We start from the raw sequence: 18,133 nt of genomic DNA, 5'->3' as shown, positions 1-18,133 counted from the left end.
TCCTCGGCCTTTAATAGGCTCCTTCCAGCACTCTGCTCTTATCCCTGTTTGCCTTAAGGTCCCTTTCCCGTCTTTTCCTCCCCATAATTCCCCACTAGGCCCCAAGGGACCCACCGGTGCACTTTACACCCCCCTCCACCGTCTCTCGTCACATTGCAGCGTTCTGAAGACCCTGCTGACACCTCCCGAGATCTCAAGCCACCCGCCATCCTTGGACCCAGATCCTTCTAGCAAACAACACCCATGGGTTCCCGGAAAAATTCTTGCTCCAAGACAGGTGAAACATGGGACCTGGAGACTCTGGACAGCTCTAGCCCGGACTCTGCCAATCACCTGGAAGAGCAATGGCTGAAATCCAGTACGTTCCTCAGGCCTTTTTCTTCCTTTCCCTCTGCCCCTCCTCTCTTTCCCTTCCCTCCTGGTCCTTAGCAGAGGGTCTGGACTGTCAGAAGAAGGTGGGTCCTAGAGGGGTTTAGCAGGTACAGAGGGAGGCAGGGCCATATGGGTGCTGGGAAATGGCCTACCCGAAAACACATGGTGGCTGGGAGTGGAGGGGTGAAGAATATCTCACAGGGCCCAGCCTCTCCTATCAAGTACTTTGAAGCTGATGTTGCAGTTTTTCTTGTCCCTAATTCCCAGATGGGTGGGTGAATGTCACTATGACTTGGCTGGGCAGTGGAGTGGGTTCCCTGACCCCTGCATTGACTACAGGTAGTTGACTGTTTTCCTGCATACATTTTGTGTCCCTGTGAGGGCTCCCAGTGATGATGTCTTCTCTGTCTCCAGCCCGTAGCCTCAGTGACGATGAGCACAGCGTGGAGGTCGTACTGGAAGATTCCCGGGAGCTGCTGTCCTTAACCTCACCCCCGCCAGGCAGAGGTAAGTCCCCACCCAAGTAATAAACTTATCTCATGGATGAGGACCTCCGAGTCAGGCAATGCGTGGAATGTTCCTGTATCATTCAGGATGCCCCAAGCCCAGACAAGGAAGGGCAAGCGTTTGGTGGGTGTCAGTGAAGGGATTCCTTGTGTCCCAGACACCTCAGAAGAGAAGTTTACCAAGCATGTTCCAATGAGGAGCCAGAGGAAAGAGGCTACTTATTTTTCTCTTTCAGAGATTATCAGGTATGAAGTCACTGTGAACCAACGGAACATCGAAGGTGAGTTTGCACGCTTGCCTGTGATCCAGCAAAACAAAGTGTCAGCCCTGCCAGAAAGGCTTGCTTCAGCCTCACTCAGCCATCCCAGAAGGTGGGGAACAATCCTGGTGCCCACAGGATGTTCTCTCTCCATCCCCCTTACCAGACTTGTTTAAGGCACGCGGTTGAAGATTTTTGTGTATCTGGGCTGGGCATCATGGCCCACACCGTTAATCTCAGCACTCGGGAGGCAGAGGCAGGAGGATCTCTGAGGTTGAAGCTGGCCTGATCTACAGAGCAAGTTCCTGGACAGCCAGGGCTACACAGAGAAACCCTGTCTCGAGCTCTCCCCCCAACAAAAATGTGTGTGTGTCTATCACCCGACTCTACAGTCTAATTTGAGATTATGCTGAGTTTCAGTAGTCACTCATCTTGGAGGAAGCCCTGGGTTCCATCAGAACCCTATAAACTGGGTGTGTCGCCACACCCAGTAGCCCAACATTCAGGAGATAGGTAGGAGAACCAGATGTTCAAGGTCATAGTGAAGTTGAAGCCAGCTTGAGATGTGTGTGACCCTGTCCGAAAGAGGAGGGAAAAGGAAAATTAAAATTTGCATCTGGGGCTCAGTGGCTAAGAGCACTGGCTGCTCTTCTAGAGTTCTTGAGTTCCCAGCACTTCCATGGTGGTTGACAACCATCTATAGTGGGAACTGATGCCCTCTCCTGGTACAAAGGTGGTGTACATGCAGGAAGAGTATGCGTATATATTGAAAGAAATAGGTCTTTTTTTAAAATGTGTATCTGCTAGGAACTCCAAGCTCCTCAGTCAATGATCTATTTCTCTGGATTGGCCAAGATGTGAATGCTTGGGTTTCCATGGGAGTTTTAGTATCAACATGTCACGTCTACAGAAAGTCATCTGGGGTCTGGAGATGTCTGCCCTTCATTTGGGATGTCTTCTGATCTATTACCCTGATGTGTGTTCTTGGGTCTTCCCTGGTCTCTCTCATTTTGTTACATCTTCTCCCCGATTTTCCTTCTCCATTGTCTCTAGACATCTGCCTCTGTTGTGGAAGTCTCCAGGTGTATACGCAGCACCCCTTATTTGAGGGGGGGATGTGTGCCCCATGTAAGGTAAGCAGGGAGGCGGTGGGACTTCGTTGGCACTGTTGGAGGAGATTGCACAATAACCTTTGCCCCTTGCTCAGGACATATTCCTGGAGACCATCTTCCTTTACGATATGGATGGGCACCAGAGTTACTGCTCCATATGCTGCTTCGGGAAAACCCTGTTTATCTGTGAGAGCCCCGACTGTACCAGGTGCGGCAGGGCCCAACTCCCCATTCTCATCCCTGAAGAACCCCTCCCAATGTGAGAAACAGGAGCTGAAAATGGTGCATCTGTGATGTCTCTCTTCAGGAGCACAGCCACCACATGGCCACCCCCTCTGTCCTTAGGAAATAGAAGGAAGGGCACTTGTACTCTGCCCAGGGTCTGTGGGTCACGAGTCCTGAGCAGGATTGTTCAGGGCATAGGCAGTACTTTTTACCTTCAGTTAAATCCCCATCCTGAGCTCCATCCATGCCGGTCCCTAACCTGTCCTGGACATCTTCCTTTTTACATCCCTGACTTCAAGTCTCCCCTTCCCTGCTGCTCCTGTATATGTTTTTTCCCAGAACTTTGAAGATGCAGGTCGAGGTTTCCGAGTTGTGGGAAGGCTTAAGGGAGTGAGGGCCACCATTTTGGGTACTCCCACGGCACTTCTCTTATTGTTGAATCCCCTTCCCAGCCTGCAGCCAGCCCCATCCCCCCCAGCACTGAGAGCAAAGCCAGCCCCTCCTCTGAAGAGCCCGGAGAGAAACAGATGGTTCCCTCTGGTCTGCCTTGCTGTCCCCTGATGGCAGTATGATGTGGCTCACCATGGTTTTCGGTTTGACTCTAGATGCTACTGCTTTGAGTGTGTGGATATCCTGGTGGGTCCCGGGACCTCAGAGCGAATCAGTGCCATGGCCTGCTGGGTTTGCTTCCTGTGCCTGCCTTTCACTCGGAGGGGACTGCTGCAGAGGCGAAGGAAGTGGCGTCACCAGCTGAAGGCCTTCCACGATCTAGAGGGGGTAAGGACAACCAGTACTGTATCTGCTGCGGCAGATATACATACATACTCCATCACAGGATAAGGCTCTGGCCGTAATGCCCCTTTGCTGTCCTGCTGGAGAGCAGATGCCACTGGTGTTTCGTCATGAGGGTCTCAGATAGCCCAGGCTGGCCTTAGACTCACTATGGAGCTGAGGATCACCTTGAACTCAATGAGTACTGGAATTTCTCATTGGGTCGCAGGTTTCACAAGTTCTTTACTGAGCTGTATCCTTGATCATCATTTTGTTTCTTATAAGCCTAGGGATGACTTTCAGTCACAAGTAGGACGAGCCCCCTCCACAGACATATATAAGTCCATCACATCAGCTTGAATGCTTAGCCAACATGGTATCCTGTGTGCAGCCAAGGCTGCCGTCTCAAGGGTGAAGCCCAGAGGGGTCAAAACAGTCCAAGGTGAAGATGCCTGGATGGTGTGTGTCTCCTCTCCCCAAAACATCTGTCAAGGTCATAAACCAGGGACCTGAAAATGCAACCTAATTTGGAAGTGGGGTCTTTGTGGTGTCGTTTAGCTGAGCTTGAGATGAGAGCAGTTTGGAATGAGGTAGCCCCTGCATGAAGTGGGGGTGTCCTTATAAGAGAAGGCGTTTTGGGGGGTTGAGACATGTAAGAAAAAAACCTAGTGATAAAGGCGGAGGCAGCATATAGCCAGTAGGAGCCCTGGTGTCACCTGGCTTTCAGGCTGCTGGGCTATGGGAATGATTTTGCTCTCCTGGAGTACTTAGAGCCTGAGACCTACAGAGCTACCCTCTGCTAGGCTCCATTATCCTCTAACTTCAGAGAAACCTTACTCTGCTTCCCTTGAGATTTGTGGGGGTCCAGGCAAGAGACCTAGACCTGGGGAGTGGGTGGAGTTGGCCTCCAGGGAGGGAGGGACAACCATGGTCACTACAGGGCCAGCCAGGCCTTGGCAAGTGTGTCCCAGGGGGCTCTCAGTTGAGTGCTGTCCATCCAGGGAAAGACAGCTGTAGGAGCCACTTAACCATAACTCAGCCAGCTCTCTCTGAACAACTAGTACAGATCCTCTTGCCTTTTTCTCTCTTTCCGTTTTTCTATTTCCTTTCCAGTCAAATCCTGTGAAGATGTACAAGATAGTGTCTGCCTGGAAGAGACAGCCCGTGAGGGTGCTTAACCTTTTTGGGAAGATTGATAAAGGTGAGTGTTGTCACACCAGGTGACTACAGAAGAGGGGACAGGAGGAACTCAGAGTGTTCTGGTGTCCTTGGCATCTGAGGTGTGGAGCAGGGATTGAGAATAGAATGCCAGTTGAGTTGGGCAGCGGTGGCGCATGCCTTTAATCCAGCATTCAGGAGATAGAGAGGCAGGCAATCTCTGCGAGTTTGAGGCCAGCTAGTTCCAGGACAGCTAAGGCTACACAGAAAAACCCTGTCTTGAAAAACAAAACAAAAAACAAAGAAAGAAAGAAAGAAAGAAGAAAGAGAAAATAAAAAATACCAGTTGAACTTCTTCCTCAGACTTCTGGAACTGAGGGAACTGAGTATCCTAGGAAAGGATCTGACAACCAGAGAAATCCCCCAACTGTGCACCCAAGCAAGAGCGAAGGTCCCAGCTCCCCAAGAGGAGGCAGGGATGGGAAAGGGACAAGCCCATCAGGGTAGAGGGGAGATACTGCTGGTGAGAAGACTGGGTTCCAACAACTGTGCTCCCCCATATAGGCTCCCCCAGCCGCCTCATCTTCCTAAACCCTCTTTCTATACTTGAATCTCCCAAGTTATGTCTTCTGGAGTCCTGCCCCTTAGACTGTCCTGATCCCCATGTGCCCACCGAGCACAGAGCCCTGAAGACGCTCTGTTCTCTGGCTAAAGCATATCCCACTGCTGATACCACCAGGAGCGCAACCAGTGACCCCCCACGGTGTATCACAAGCACCCATGCGGTAGTTACAATTGTATCACTATACATTTAGGACACCCAGTTCAACTTGCCCAAACTCTCATTCTTCGGATCTGAAGGAAATTCACCTGCTCTGTATGTCACCACTCTGGTTCAAACATGACACCACTATGGAAGCCACAGCCCCACTGGTGGCCTAAGCCAGTGAGTGAGAGCATGGCTCAGAAATGCAGTTTTGCAACCGATTTCTTGACTTTCACAAAGTAACCCTCAGGAAGTTTGTCCTTGGGCTCCGATGCCAGAAAAGATCAAGCTGCTGCTCTGTGCTAGGAAAGACCGCACTGTCACGGATCCGTCCCCACTCTGCGGGGACAGAGCCCATGTCACCTCGGTTCTCTGTGTCCATCTTGTCTGTCCTCTCTCCAGAGCTTGAGAGTTTGGGCTTTCTGGAAAGTGGTTCTGGTTCAGAAGAGGGAAGACTGAAGTACTTGGAAGACGTCACCAATGTTGTGAGAAGAGATGTAAGTTGAGGTGTTGGGGGGCAGGGCTGCCAAGGCCAGGTGTGCCAGGGGACAGATGCCAGGGCCTGGGGGGAGGGGGAGGGAGGGAAGGAACCCTGGAGGGGCAGGAAGGAACAGGCAGGGTGCAAGGAACTGCCAGAGGTCTTCAGACCAGCATGGGGTCCTGGGTCTGGCTGTGGCCCTGCCCCAGTGGAGTCAACACTGTTAGGCCTCACAGAGGGAGGCGGGAGTGGAATGCATCCCTCAACCCTGATCAGGGCAAGCAGCCAGACATCTTGAAGTCTACATGGCTGGCTTCTGCTGCCTATGCTGGCGGATATGCATGGGTGGAGAGGCTCAACCCCACGACACTCTCATTGTTGCAAGTCTTGAGCTGAGCAGCCAGCAGTTGAAAACCTCTTCCAAACACAAAGCTGGTGCTGCCTTGTCCCTGTAATGGGAGCCCTCTTGGGCTCCTCCTGGGAGCATGGGGGGTGGGGCAAGTTGCATTTGGGCCTCTTAAATAGACAGTCCGGGTACTGGTCTTTACCACGGAACCCTGACCACTTTCTTTAGCCAGATCCCAACCAGTCATTGCCCCTGAAGGATCTCAGGTGCACATCTGAAATCAGGTAGAAAAGATGGGGACATAGAGAAAGCAAGAGTCAAGAAGTTGGGGCCTAATTTAGGAGTCAGCCCACTACTGAGAGAAATGGGGAGATCCAAGAAAGTGGGGCCTATTCTAGATTGGGAAAATCATGCTTAGACATCTTAGGAATGCCTCCCTCTCTCTTTCCCTCCCTCCCTTCCTCTTCTTCCTTCCTTTCTTTCTCTTCTTTCCTTCCTTTCTTTTCTTTTCTTTTTTTTTTTTTTTAGATTTATTTATTATGTACAGTGTTCTGTCTGCATGTATGTCTGCAGGCCAGAAGGAGGCACCAGATCTCATTACAGATGGTTGTGAGAATTGAACTCCGGACCTCTGGAAGAGCAGCCAGTGCTCTTAACCTCTGAGCCATCTCTCCAGCCTCTAAATAACTTTTCTCAACTCTTTCTTTCTTCCTTCCTTTCTTCTTTTTTTCTTTTTAGTTTTCATTTTTGTTTTCTGAGACAGGGTTTCTCTATGTAGCCCTGGCTGTCCTGGAACTTGCTTGATAGACTAGGCTGGCTTCCAACTCAGTGAGATCCACCTTTCTTTGCCTCCCAAGGGCTGGGATTGAAGGGGTGAGTCACCATTGCCAGGTAGAACTTTTTCTTAGAATAACGTTCAGGTTCAGGTTTGAGCCAGGCAGTGGTGGTGCATGCCTTTAATCTTAGCACTAGGGAGGCACAGAGGCAGGGGCTGAGTTGGAGGCTAGCCTGATTTACAGATCAAGTTCCAGGACAGTCAGGACTACACAAAGAAACCCTGTCTCAAAAAACAAAACAAAACATGTCCAGGGCTAGAGAGGCCATCGGCGAAGCAGGGGTTCTTTAGAGGATTCCAGGGCTAGAGAGGCCATCGGCGAAGCAGGGGTTCTCTAGAGGATTCCTTGCATTTGGGACAGTACAGGGGCTGACTGTTTCATTCTCTCCTCAATTGGCCAGCAAGTGACCCTGTCTGGTACTAAGTGGGAATTGTTTATGGCCATCAGACAATGTCCACCCTGCCATCTGTGACCAGCTGCTGGCTCACAGCATAATCCACAATTTCCCAGAAGGATGTGGAATAATCCCTCAGGCTGAGCAGTGTCCTCCCTCCAGGACTGACCCCCCCCTTTTAAAAGCACGTTTTCCGAGGAAGAATCTCAGATATGGAATGTTCTCGGGCTACCACTGTTTGGGCTTCTCCTGAGAGCCATTGGTGTCTGGGATCTCTGCTAAAGTGGGTCCCAAGGCTTAGCTAGGAGGTCTTCTTGGGTCACCCCCAAGGTACAACATTGGAGAGATACGTGGGATGCAAAGGCCCTAATGCTGGTCGCCAGTGTGGAAGCACTTAGCTTTGCCATCCTCGTCCCATAATAACCGTGTATGTGTTCCCTAGGTGGAGAGATGGGGCCCCTTTGACCTCGTGTATGGCTCGACACAGCCCCTAGGCTACTCTTGTAACCGCTGCCCTGGTGAGTTTCAAGAAATGAACTGTTTCGGCTCCAGTCACCGAAGAATCTTGTCTTCAACCCTGTCACCTCTACCCTGTCCTTTCTTCTGTCTCTATATTCCCTCATGCCACCTCAGCCTTCAGACAGGGCAGAAATCTCACACTCCACATTTTAATTCAAACCAGCTTCCCTGGGCTGTAACTGGCAGATGAACCCGCACAGGCTCTGTGTGCTGTCGGGTGAGCTCTAGACTAAACGGACGTTTGCGTTCCCATCTCCACCATGGGAGAGCAGAGGTGCCCAGCGTTTGCAAATGTGTTATCCTCTACCGGGCCTTTGTCATCTGAACCTGGCCTTCCCCCGGTTCATGGCAGGCTGGTACATGTTCCAGTTCCACCGGATCCTGCAGTATGCTCAACCACCCTCAGGGAGTCAGCAGCCTTTCTTCTGGCTCTTTTTGGACAATCTACTGCTGACAGAGGATGACCAGGCCACAGCAACCCGCTTCTTCCAGGTGGGTATATCTGGGGGGTAGGAGCTTAGCCTGTACCCAGTTGTGGGACCCTCACTCCTGCAGCCTCTACTACCCTGGCATGTGCTGGGCCACAAGGACATTGGGCATCTGAGACAGATTGCAGATTTTCAGGACACTGGCCCCTACAGGGACAGCCTTGAAAGGCAACCCCCCTCCTACTACACCACTCCTGTGCATGCAAGTCACAGGCACCCAGATTCATGGCCCCCTCCCCCTCTCACCTTTCAGTTTGCACAGATGAGCACATCCCCTCACACAGAACACACATTCCACAAGACATGCATGGCCACTCCATGCACTCATATGTTCATGTGCATGTTCTCCCCTTTTACCTGCACCATCAGTGTGACCACCACCTGGGGCCCAGCGGTCAGTTCTCTCCAGGGCCGATTTGGGCCAGTGGGTCAGGGATAGCTGTGGAGGGTGGGGAGTGACTGACAGTCTTGGATATAGGAGATAAGAGACAGCAAGAAAAGAAGAAACTTGTTGTGCCTACCTCCCAGAAGGAGACACAACAGAGGGCTGGGGAGCCGGACCTAGTATGGGAGAAGAGGGGGTGGGGACTCATAAGCACCATGCAGTTTTCCTGGATACAGAAAAGTCAATCAGGAATGAGAGACTCTGCTTGCCAAGTGCTGGGATTAAAGGTGTGCACTACCATGCCCAGCCTCAAGGGCTCTTTATTAAGATTTATGAGATGGCTGGATTATTGCCCCCAACCACCTACATCTGGTAATGGGTGGAGTATGTGGTCAGCGCTGCTAGGATGAACTAGCCTGGCATTCCCTAGGAAAACCCACTTGGCTGCGGTGTGTCAGCACGCGGCTAAAGCCTGCAGAAAGTGTTATACGTAGACTCTTCTGAGTTGACAAGTGCAAAAGGCGTTTGGTCTGTGGTTTTCTCTTTTGTGGGCTCCTTCTTAGGTTTTTGTTTCTGTGTTGAATCTGGTTCATAGAAAAATTTTACATGGTGAAAAGAATTCTATGAAATTGTGTTGTGTGGGAAAGTTTTAAAAAGCAACAACAAAATGTAAGCTGGGTACAGTGGCACATGCTTTTGCTTTTAATCCTAGCAAAAGAGGAGGATCTCTGTGAACTGGAGGCCTGTCTGGTCTACACAGTAAATGCCAGGGCAGCCAAGGCTACATAGTGAAACTCTGTCTTGCCTGCTCCAACCCCGAGAGAGAGAGAGAGAGAGAGAGAGAGAGAGAGAGAGAGAGAGATTTATGAAAGTCCATCTATGATGATATTGTCTTAGACCAAGCTGGCCTCAAACTCAGAGATATGCCTGCCTGCCTCTGCATCCCGTGTGCTGGGATTAAAGGTGTGTCCACCACCACTGCCAAGAGATTTTCTGTCTTTTCAGAAGTCAGTGTTTTGGAACCTTGCCTTATTCTAGAACATAACCCATTTCAGTGAAGTGTTTTTCTAGAGTTGATCCAAGTGATCTTCAGGCTTTAGTTCTTCGTAGTTGTGTAAGAAAAAATGGGCATTCTGTGAGCGGCACCGCAGAGGAAGCATGACCCGCCTGGATGATCTATTGACGTGCGCCCCACAGGGAAGAGATTGCATCTGTGTCCCGCTGACCCACAGCCCCCTCTTCTCCCACAGGTGGAGGCTGTGACCCTCCAGGATGTCCGCAGCAGAGTCCTCCAGAATGCTGTGCGGGTGTGGAGCAACATCCCAGGGTTGAAGAGGTATCTCTCAGGGAGGAGGGAGGGCCAAAGACTCAGATAGAGGAAACCGTGCATTCTGATAGACCCAGGCCTAAATGGTCCCATGCTCCACCTAGCAACCTGTTATCCACCACAACCCTGGACACACTAGGGCTCAGGGTGCCCCTGCACACTGAGGGACTCTCCCTATGTTCACCCAATACCTCAGGACTGGACAAGACTTTCCTCATCCTCAGGAGAAAGTCCAGCCTCCTGAAGCTCCTGCCCAACACACACTAGTGCTCATACCACACAGTCATTCTTAAAGACTGACGCCACCCCGAACACATTCACACACCCACACACAGACACCCACTTGCTCGCAGATGCGTGCAGATCGAGCCAGCTTGAACTGTGTCTTCTGAGACTGCGAAGTCGTGTCTTTTCCTGCCCTATAGTGAGTTTCTGGAAACTTCCCACCCACCTCCTCCATCCCAGCATTCTCCTGACTCCCAGACACTATGCGAGTCAGGTACCACCCGGTTCCTCCACCTGGATGCTTTCAGGACTTGGGTTGAAGTGGGGCTGAGGAGACATACTTTCCCAGACATTCTTTTTGGATGTTTCTAAGTAAGGTATGGTCTCCTGCCTGGCATCCTTTTCTGATTGGTTCTGTGGGATAGGCAGGAGAGGGACAGAGAATGGGCTGAACAATTGGCAAAAGATGCTAGGCTCTACTGTTAGCTGTGGGCCTATCAGGCCTGCCAGGTCTTCTATTTCCTAACAACAAGCATGCTTTAGAAGGAATCATGTATGGTCCAGCCAATCCTAGTACATGTGGCTGTCTGAGAGGTACCTGCCCCTCTTTAGCTGCCCCACCGTGAGTTCCTGCCAGACTTGTACCATGGAGGGACAGTTTCTCTCCTCTGGGCCCCAGCCCCACCTCTTTTCTGATTTGAGGTACTTCCTTTCTGATTTAGAGCCCCCAAAGGAAGTTGAGTGCTGGGCGCACCTGCACCTAATACCTAGGGTCACTTGACTTCTGGAGGAAACAGGGTGGCTTCGCAGTGAGGTAAAAGACTCTTGGCCACTGAAGTAGGAATTAGCTTGCCAAGTTCACAGGCAGTTCATGGAATGTCTGCACATGAAGATGGGAGAAAGTAGAGGGCGTGCCTTCTGACATGCCTTGGTCTGCCCCCCACAATGGAGATGCTCCTTAACTGCCCCAGGGCCTGGGCACACAGAAAGGTGACGCTAAGTGTCATATTTGGGGGACTCCAGGATGAGGCTCACATACTTTCGGAGCCCCTGGGGCACGGACTTAGCACTTGTGTAAGCTGTGTTTGTCGTCATGTCAGGCCTCCCGGGAACAGTACGTGTGCACACTTGAAGGGTCTTACTGATCTTTACCCTTGCTCTGTGGGCATCAGGCTCACATCCACTTTTGGCAGCTTCTTGGCTCCCTCTGCACACCAAAAAGGGGATATGCTAGACTGGATCAAAGATCAAAGGTCTCAGCTGGGGCGTAATGGGAAGTGGGACACATGGTTTTTTTTTTTTTTTCTTTTCCTTTTGGTTTTTCAAGATAATGGTTTCTCTGTGTAACAGCCCTGTCTGTCTTGGAACTCACTCTGTAGACCAGGCTGTCCTTGAACTCACAGAAATCCACCTGCCTCTGCCTCCCAAGTGCTGGGATAAAGGTATGCACCACCACCGCCTGGCTCATGCCTTGGTTTTTCAGTCCCAGCAGAAGAAGCAGGTAGATTTCAGTGTTTCCAGGCCAGCCTGGTCTACATAGTAAGTTCCCTGCCAGCCAGGACCACATAATGAGATACTGTCTTGGGGCGGGGATTGGTCTTTGGGAACCCTGCTTGTTCCTAATCTATCCAGAGGCAAGGCCTGAGGGCACTTAACCTAGAGGCCACAGGTGACCTTACAGGAACCTCAAGTTCCCGCCAGCCCAGTGTTGTATTTTTAACAGGCAACTCTTTCCTTGGTAGCAAACACTCGGCCCTAACACCTAAGGAGCTGCAGTCCCTGGAAACCCAGACCAGAACCAGAGGCAAGATGGCTACCCAGAAAGTTGACCTCCTGGTGAAGACCTGCCTTCTCCCCCTGAGAGAGTATTTCAAGTATTTTTCTCAGAACCCACTTCCTCTTTACAAATGAATCATAATACAATGAAAGAAGAGGTTTTCCTAGAACCACAGCCGCCTTCCTCCTGTGGCCTTTTCCCTCGGCAAGGTTTTCTTCCGTTTGCTTGCTTGCCTTTGGGGTTTTCCTGTTTGGTTCCCAAGATGCAATGCCTCCCATGCAGCTCACTGTGTGGGTGGGAGGCACCCACTTCTGCGGACAAGATCCTGATGGGACAGCCCGCTATGCATCTCCAGAAGTGTGTGTGTGTGTACCTGTTGTGAAGTCTTTCAAATATTAAAGGTTTTGGTAGAGTTTTGGTGGGGTGTGTGCATGAGGCGTTTATTCTGTATGTCACAGTGATGACAATACATGTCTGACGTCCTGCCCTGGGCATATAGCGCCTTCATCACCTGATATTTGCCTTGATGGCTGAAATTGCTCACTCTCTGGTTGCTATACAAAGCAATCCAAATCACTGCTGAAGCTTACCCCTGGCGAGCAGACACGTGACTTCTGTGTTGTCCTGACACAGTGGGAGCTTGCAGAAGAGGGTTCCCAACTGCTCTTGGCAGTCGGTGTTCCACGGAAGCTGAATCCACTGGCAAGTGTGGACTGGCCAGTTTTGAAATGCCTGGTGAACTATCCTGATGAGGCACGACCATTCCTACACACATTGGATGGAGACTCAAACTGCCTGAGTACCACAACTGAGGCTCAGGACCGACTGTCACCCGTGCTGGCAGGCACTGTCAGTGCTCTGGCCAGTGTTCTCTGACAGGAAACTGGGCCACTGTGGGACCCTGAAATAGGAGAGGAGCTGTCTTGGGCCAGTAGATAGGACTTCTCAGTGTCTCGAGCAGTTATGGGGCCTCTGAGGTGGTTCAGTTCAGTGGGTAGAGATGCTTGCTCCCATGCTAATGGCATGCATTTGATTTTTCTCAGAACCCACCCCTGTGAGTCATCTTCTGTGGCACGTGTGTATGTTAGCACATGTTACAGGGATTCCTGTGTAGGCCAGGGGTCTACCCACCCAGGGGACTGATGAGGCAGCTGGAGCAAAAAGCATGAATCCGTGGTCACCACTGGACAGATGATGTGGCAAGAGCTCGGAACAGAGTGGCAGCTGCTGCCACCCAAGGTTACAATACCATGGATCCCCATAAGTGACTGTTACTTTCTCTTTTTATCCTTTCTTTTAAAAAAGCAAGATGAAGCCGGGCAGTGGTGACTCACGCCTTTAATCCCAACATTTGGGAGGCAGAGGCAGGCCAGATCTCTGTGAGTTCAAGGCCAGCCTGGTCTACAAGAGCTAGTTCTAGGACAGGCTCCAAAGCTACAGAGAAACCCTGTCTCCAAAAACAAAAAACAAAAAAGAAAGAAAAAAGCAAGATGGTTGTTGGTGGTGCACACACGTTTAATCTCAGCACTCAGAAAGCAGAGGCGGGCAGATCTCTGTGAGCTCGAGGCCAGCCTGGTCTACCAAGCAAGTTACAGGACAGCCAGCCAGGACTGTTATACAGAGAAACCACGTGTCAAAAAAAACAAAACAAAAAAGTTGGGTGGTGGCAGCACACACCTTTAATTCCAGTACTTGGGAGGCAGAGACAGGCAGATCTTTGAGTTTGAGGCCAGCCTGGTCTACAGAGTGAGTTTCAGGATGGTCAGAACTACTAGGAGAAACCTTGTCTCAGAAACACTTGTTCATTTTGTGTGTAGGAGTAATGTATGCATGTGCCACAGTGCTGGTCAGAAAATGGCGTGTGTGAGTCTGCTTCCTCCTCCCCCTACCACGTAGGGTCCTAGGGATCAAATTCAGCTTGTCAGGCTTGGAAAACAGCACAGTTATCTGCTGAGCAATCTCACTGGCTGTTTCTGGTTTGTTTTTCTGAGAAAGGGTCTTATATAACCCAGGCTAGCCTCAAACACTTACATAACCAACTCCCAAAGGTTAAGATACAGGCCTGCATCACTATGCCCGGCCAATGTCCACTTTCTATCAGTCAGCCTCCAAGAAGGGTCCAGAGCCACCAGTGTGCATCTTTCTACTATCCACCTTCCACACACATGCACACGTACACACACATACAAACACACACACATACACACACACACACACACAGTAGCATGGGCCACATTGAGAGATTCCCCCACTACATATTCTAACCCTGCTCAAGATCCCTTGTGGTCAGGTGAACAGTGACCCTCACAACATACCTGTTCAGTGACTCTCTGAAGCCTGTGAATGTCTGTCACCCAACGTGCCCCAAAGGACTTCACTGATGCAAGCTCTGCTGGGCCACCCAGTGTTCCTGCATGAGCCACAGACATCTCAGGGTAGAAGGAAGTGACGGTACCAATGGACATCTGTGCAGCCACAGAGGTTGGGACTGAAGGGAGCCTCTGCCAAAGGATACCTGAAGCCATCAGGAGCTGAAGCCAACAGGAGCTGAAGCCAGTGAAGGTCTCTCCTTATAAGGCAGGGCTATTTTTAATCTTTTAACTTACATGCATGAATACTTTGCATGTGTGTCTGTGTACCATTAGTAGCCCTGGTGTCAGAGACCAGAAGAGGGAGCTGAATGCTCTGGAACTGGAGCTATAGACGGTTGTGAGCCTCCATGTGGGTGCTGAGGATCGAACCTGGGTCCTCTGGAACAGCATCAAATACTCTTAACTGTTGGACCATCTCTCCAGCCACAAAAGCTATTGTTTTTAAGTGTGTGTGTGTATGTATGTAAGTGTGTATGTGTGTGTATATGTGTATGTGTGTGTGTGAGTGTGTATGTGCGTGTAACTGTGTGTGTGTGTGAGTGTGTATGTGTATGTATGTGTGTATGTATCTGTGTATGTGTGTGTGAGTGTGTATGTGTATGTATGTAAGTCTGTATGTGTGTATATGTGTATGTGTGTGTATGTAAGTGTGTATGTGTGTGTATATGTGTATGTGTGTGTGAGTGTGTATGTGCGTGTAACTGTGTATGTGTGTGTGTGAGTGTGTATGTGTATGTATGTAAGTGTGTATGTGTGTGTATATGTGTATGTGTGTGTGAGTGTGTATGTGTATGTATGTAAGTGTGTATGTGTGTGTATATGTGTATGTGTGTGTATGTGTGTGTGTATATGTGTATGTGTGTGTGAGTGTGTATGTGCGTGTAACTGTGTATGTATATGTATGTGTGTGAGCGTATATGTATGTATATGCATGTGTGTATGTGTGTAGTTGTAGCTGCCCCAGGGAACGGACAGACCGGTCCTAAGAGAAAAGAGTGGCTTCCTCCTGTCAGCAATCACAAATGTCTGTGACATTAAAGGCAGTCACTGTCCTTACCTCCAGGGATGTGTTCTTCCACGTGTAAGACCAAACTGCCCTGCTGGAAGACCCACTGTCTCTGAGTACCCATCAGACATTTCAGGCTACACACTTTCCACATTTGCCCTGTCATACTTGGGAACCTTGGAGCCCCAAGTCTGCATGGATATAATGACTATTGGCTCTCACTTCCGGCCACCAGCCTTCCCACATTCTGTTCGCCACGAACAGACACTGTTAAGGACAAAACCAAAACTATGCCCTAGCCACAGTCTCCCAGCTCTTGGGTTTGCCTTAAAATATTGTGTGTGAGGCTGGAGAGCTGGCTCAGAGGTTAAGAGCACTGGCTGTTCCTCCAGAGGTCCTCAGTTTAATTCCCAGCAATCACATGGTGGTTCACAACCATCTACAATGAGATCTGGTGCCCTCTTCTGGCCTGCAGGTATACATGCAGGCAGAACACTGTACATGTAATACATAAATATTAAAAAAATTAAAAAAAAAACACTGTGTGTGAGCAGGACATGGTGGTGCATGCCTGTAATCCCAGCACAGGGGAGGCAGAGGCAGGAGGATTGAGAACTGGGGGCCAGCTTGGAGTGATCCCTTCTCAAAACTAAACCAAAGCAGAAGTCTGTATCTGCTTCCCATATAGTGTCAGGATGACCACTTGATATCTTACAGCAGAGGTTCTCAACCTTCCTAACACTCCGACCCTTTTATACAGTTCGTGTTGTGGTGACCCCTATTGTAGAATTATTTGCATTGCTACTTCATAATGTAATTTTACTACTGTTATGAACTGTAATGCAAATATTTGTGCTTTTGGATGGTCTTACATGATCCCTGTGAAAGGGCCGTTTGACTCCCAATGGGTCACCACCCACAGGCTGAGCACCTCTGTCTTACCAACATGCGTCATCACTGTTTCACTGATGGTGAGCAGCTCCCAGGAAGCAAAGGTGGGATTTGAGCCCAGCCATGCATTAGTCACTGCCTCCTGCCTTGGTGTCCCCTTCTCCCAGGGGTTCCTCTACCGCAGCTGCCCAGTTCTGCTTAGTGTCCATTTCTAGCCAAGGTTCAGTTCACTTCCTTGCTGTGCTAAGGTTTCCCTGCTTAGAGAGCTGCATTTGCCTTTCTGAGGTCCTAGATTTGGGGGGGGGGACCCATATTTGAAGAGCTCCAATCCCTGCCACCTTGTTGGTCATGGCATGGTCCAAGTTTGCCATAGAATCCCCTTCAACCACTGATTCCCACTGTCTGCCAGGAAGAACTTCTGGGTATAGGGCTGAGGGATGGTCATCATGTAGACACAGGGCAAGGAATAACCTAAGTGTTACCTAATGGGGGTGTTGTTCAGGCCCCTGGGCATCAGTGATGGGCCCAGTGGCTGATGCCAAGTCAGGCCTATCCAATCAGAGAGAGTATTGAGATTAGTGACAGGGTTGTACTTCTGGACTGGAGTAGAACTGGGGAACCTCTGGCCAGGGCAGTTGGGACATAGGGCATGGTGTTACCCCTCAGCAATTCCCATCCTTTTCATCTGCCCAGTAAAGCCAGGGTGACCCCCCAATACAGTCTTCTGCTGAGTCCTCCCTCAGCTGCTGCCAATCTAGAGGGAAGATGGGGAATAACTGAGGCCACCAACCCAGTGTGGTACCCAGCAAGACTCCAGGCTCACTCCTGGATTATCGCTGCCAGAGCCCAGTGGTCAAGTTCTAATACTCCTGTTTCTCCTAGCACAAAAGGCAGCCCCTCCCTGCGGGAAAGCTGTAGTAAGTGGAGCAGTGGGCTGCGTTTCCACACGGATCCACACGGCTAGCTTTATCTGAAATAACACCACACAAATTGTATTCATTTAAACACTGCCTGGCCCATTAGTTATAACCTCTTATTGGCTAGCTCTTACATATTGATCTAACCCATTTCTAATATCCGTATTGCCACTTGAGTGTGGCTTACCGGGACGAGTCTAACGGGCATCCATCTTGGAGAGGAGAGTCATGGCGACTGCCTGACTTGGCTTCTTTCTCCCAGTATTCTGTTCTGTTTACTCCACCTACCTAATTTTCTGTCCTATTAAAGGGCCAAGGCAGTTTCTTTATTTAACCAATGAAATCGGCACAAAACAGAAGATTCCCACATCAGAGAGCCTCCAAACCTTTCTCCCAGGCCCTTTCCATCAGCAGCTCTGGTTACCACCTCCCTTTCGCCTCTTCTGTTCTCTTATGCTTGCCCTGGTCTGCCTGCTCCCTGATGTTGGACTGCTAAGAGCCAAAGATTTCAATCTCTTTTTTTCTCTGGTTTTTCAAGACTGGGTTTCTCTATGCAGCCCAGGCTGTTCTAGAACTCACTCTATAGACCAGGCTGGCTTCAAACTCAAGAGATCTGCCCGCCTCTGCCTCCCAAGAGCTGGGATTAAAGGTGTGCGCCACCACTGCCACCCCCACTGCCCAGCTGTGATTTGTGGTGCTCACCTAGGACTCTGACAATGTTCAGAGCTCTCTTGACCATGTGACATCCTTCCGAGAGGCACAGGGTCAGGGGAGTATGCCTCCTGTACCTCAGGGCTTGGGGTCAGGAGGCTTGTTGTTCTGCCCTGATCAACATCTGGTGAGCTGCAACTGTAACAGCGCACACCCCTTAGGTCTAGGGAGGAACACCGCTGATTTGGGATGCCCTTCTGTACACTGCGAATGTATTGCTTTTATTGGCTGATGAATAAAGACACTTGGCCGATGGCAGGGCATAATATAGCTAGGTGGGATATCCAAGCA

At 50.2% G+C, this 18,133-nt stretch overlaps 1 protein-coding gene across 1 annotated transcript; it reads left to right on the top strand.

Moving 5' to 3' along the window:
• Positions 1-243: 243 nt before the first annotated feature.
• Dnmt3l (DNA methyltransferase 3 like) lies at positions 244-12,079 on the top strand. The gene is made up of 12 exons (XM_041635188.1): positions 244-358; positions 787-879; positions 1,115-1,159; positions 2,192-2,271; positions 2,346-2,458; positions 3,081-3,252; positions 4,360-4,447; positions 5,573-5,667; positions 7,667-7,742; positions 8,096-8,235; positions 9,867-9,952; positions 11,911-12,079. Exons 1-12 carry the CDS (start codon positions 244-246, stop codon positions 12,077-12,079), a joined length of 1,272 nt encoding a protein of 423 aa, XP_041491122.1.
• The last annotated feature ends 6,054 nt before the right edge of the window (positions 12,080-18,133 follow it).

Source organism: Microtus oregoni, unplaced genomic scaffold, assembly GCF_018167655.1.
Source record: "Microtus oregoni isolate MIOR12 unplaced genomic scaffold, Mior012 000046F_ref0000063, whole genome shotgun sequence".
NCBI lineage: Eukaryota > Metazoa > Chordata > Mammalia > Rodentia > Cricetidae > Microtus > Microtus oregoni.
The sequence above is the reverse complement of the archived record's forward strand: the minus strand, read 5'-3'. Positions and strand labels throughout refer to the sequence as shown.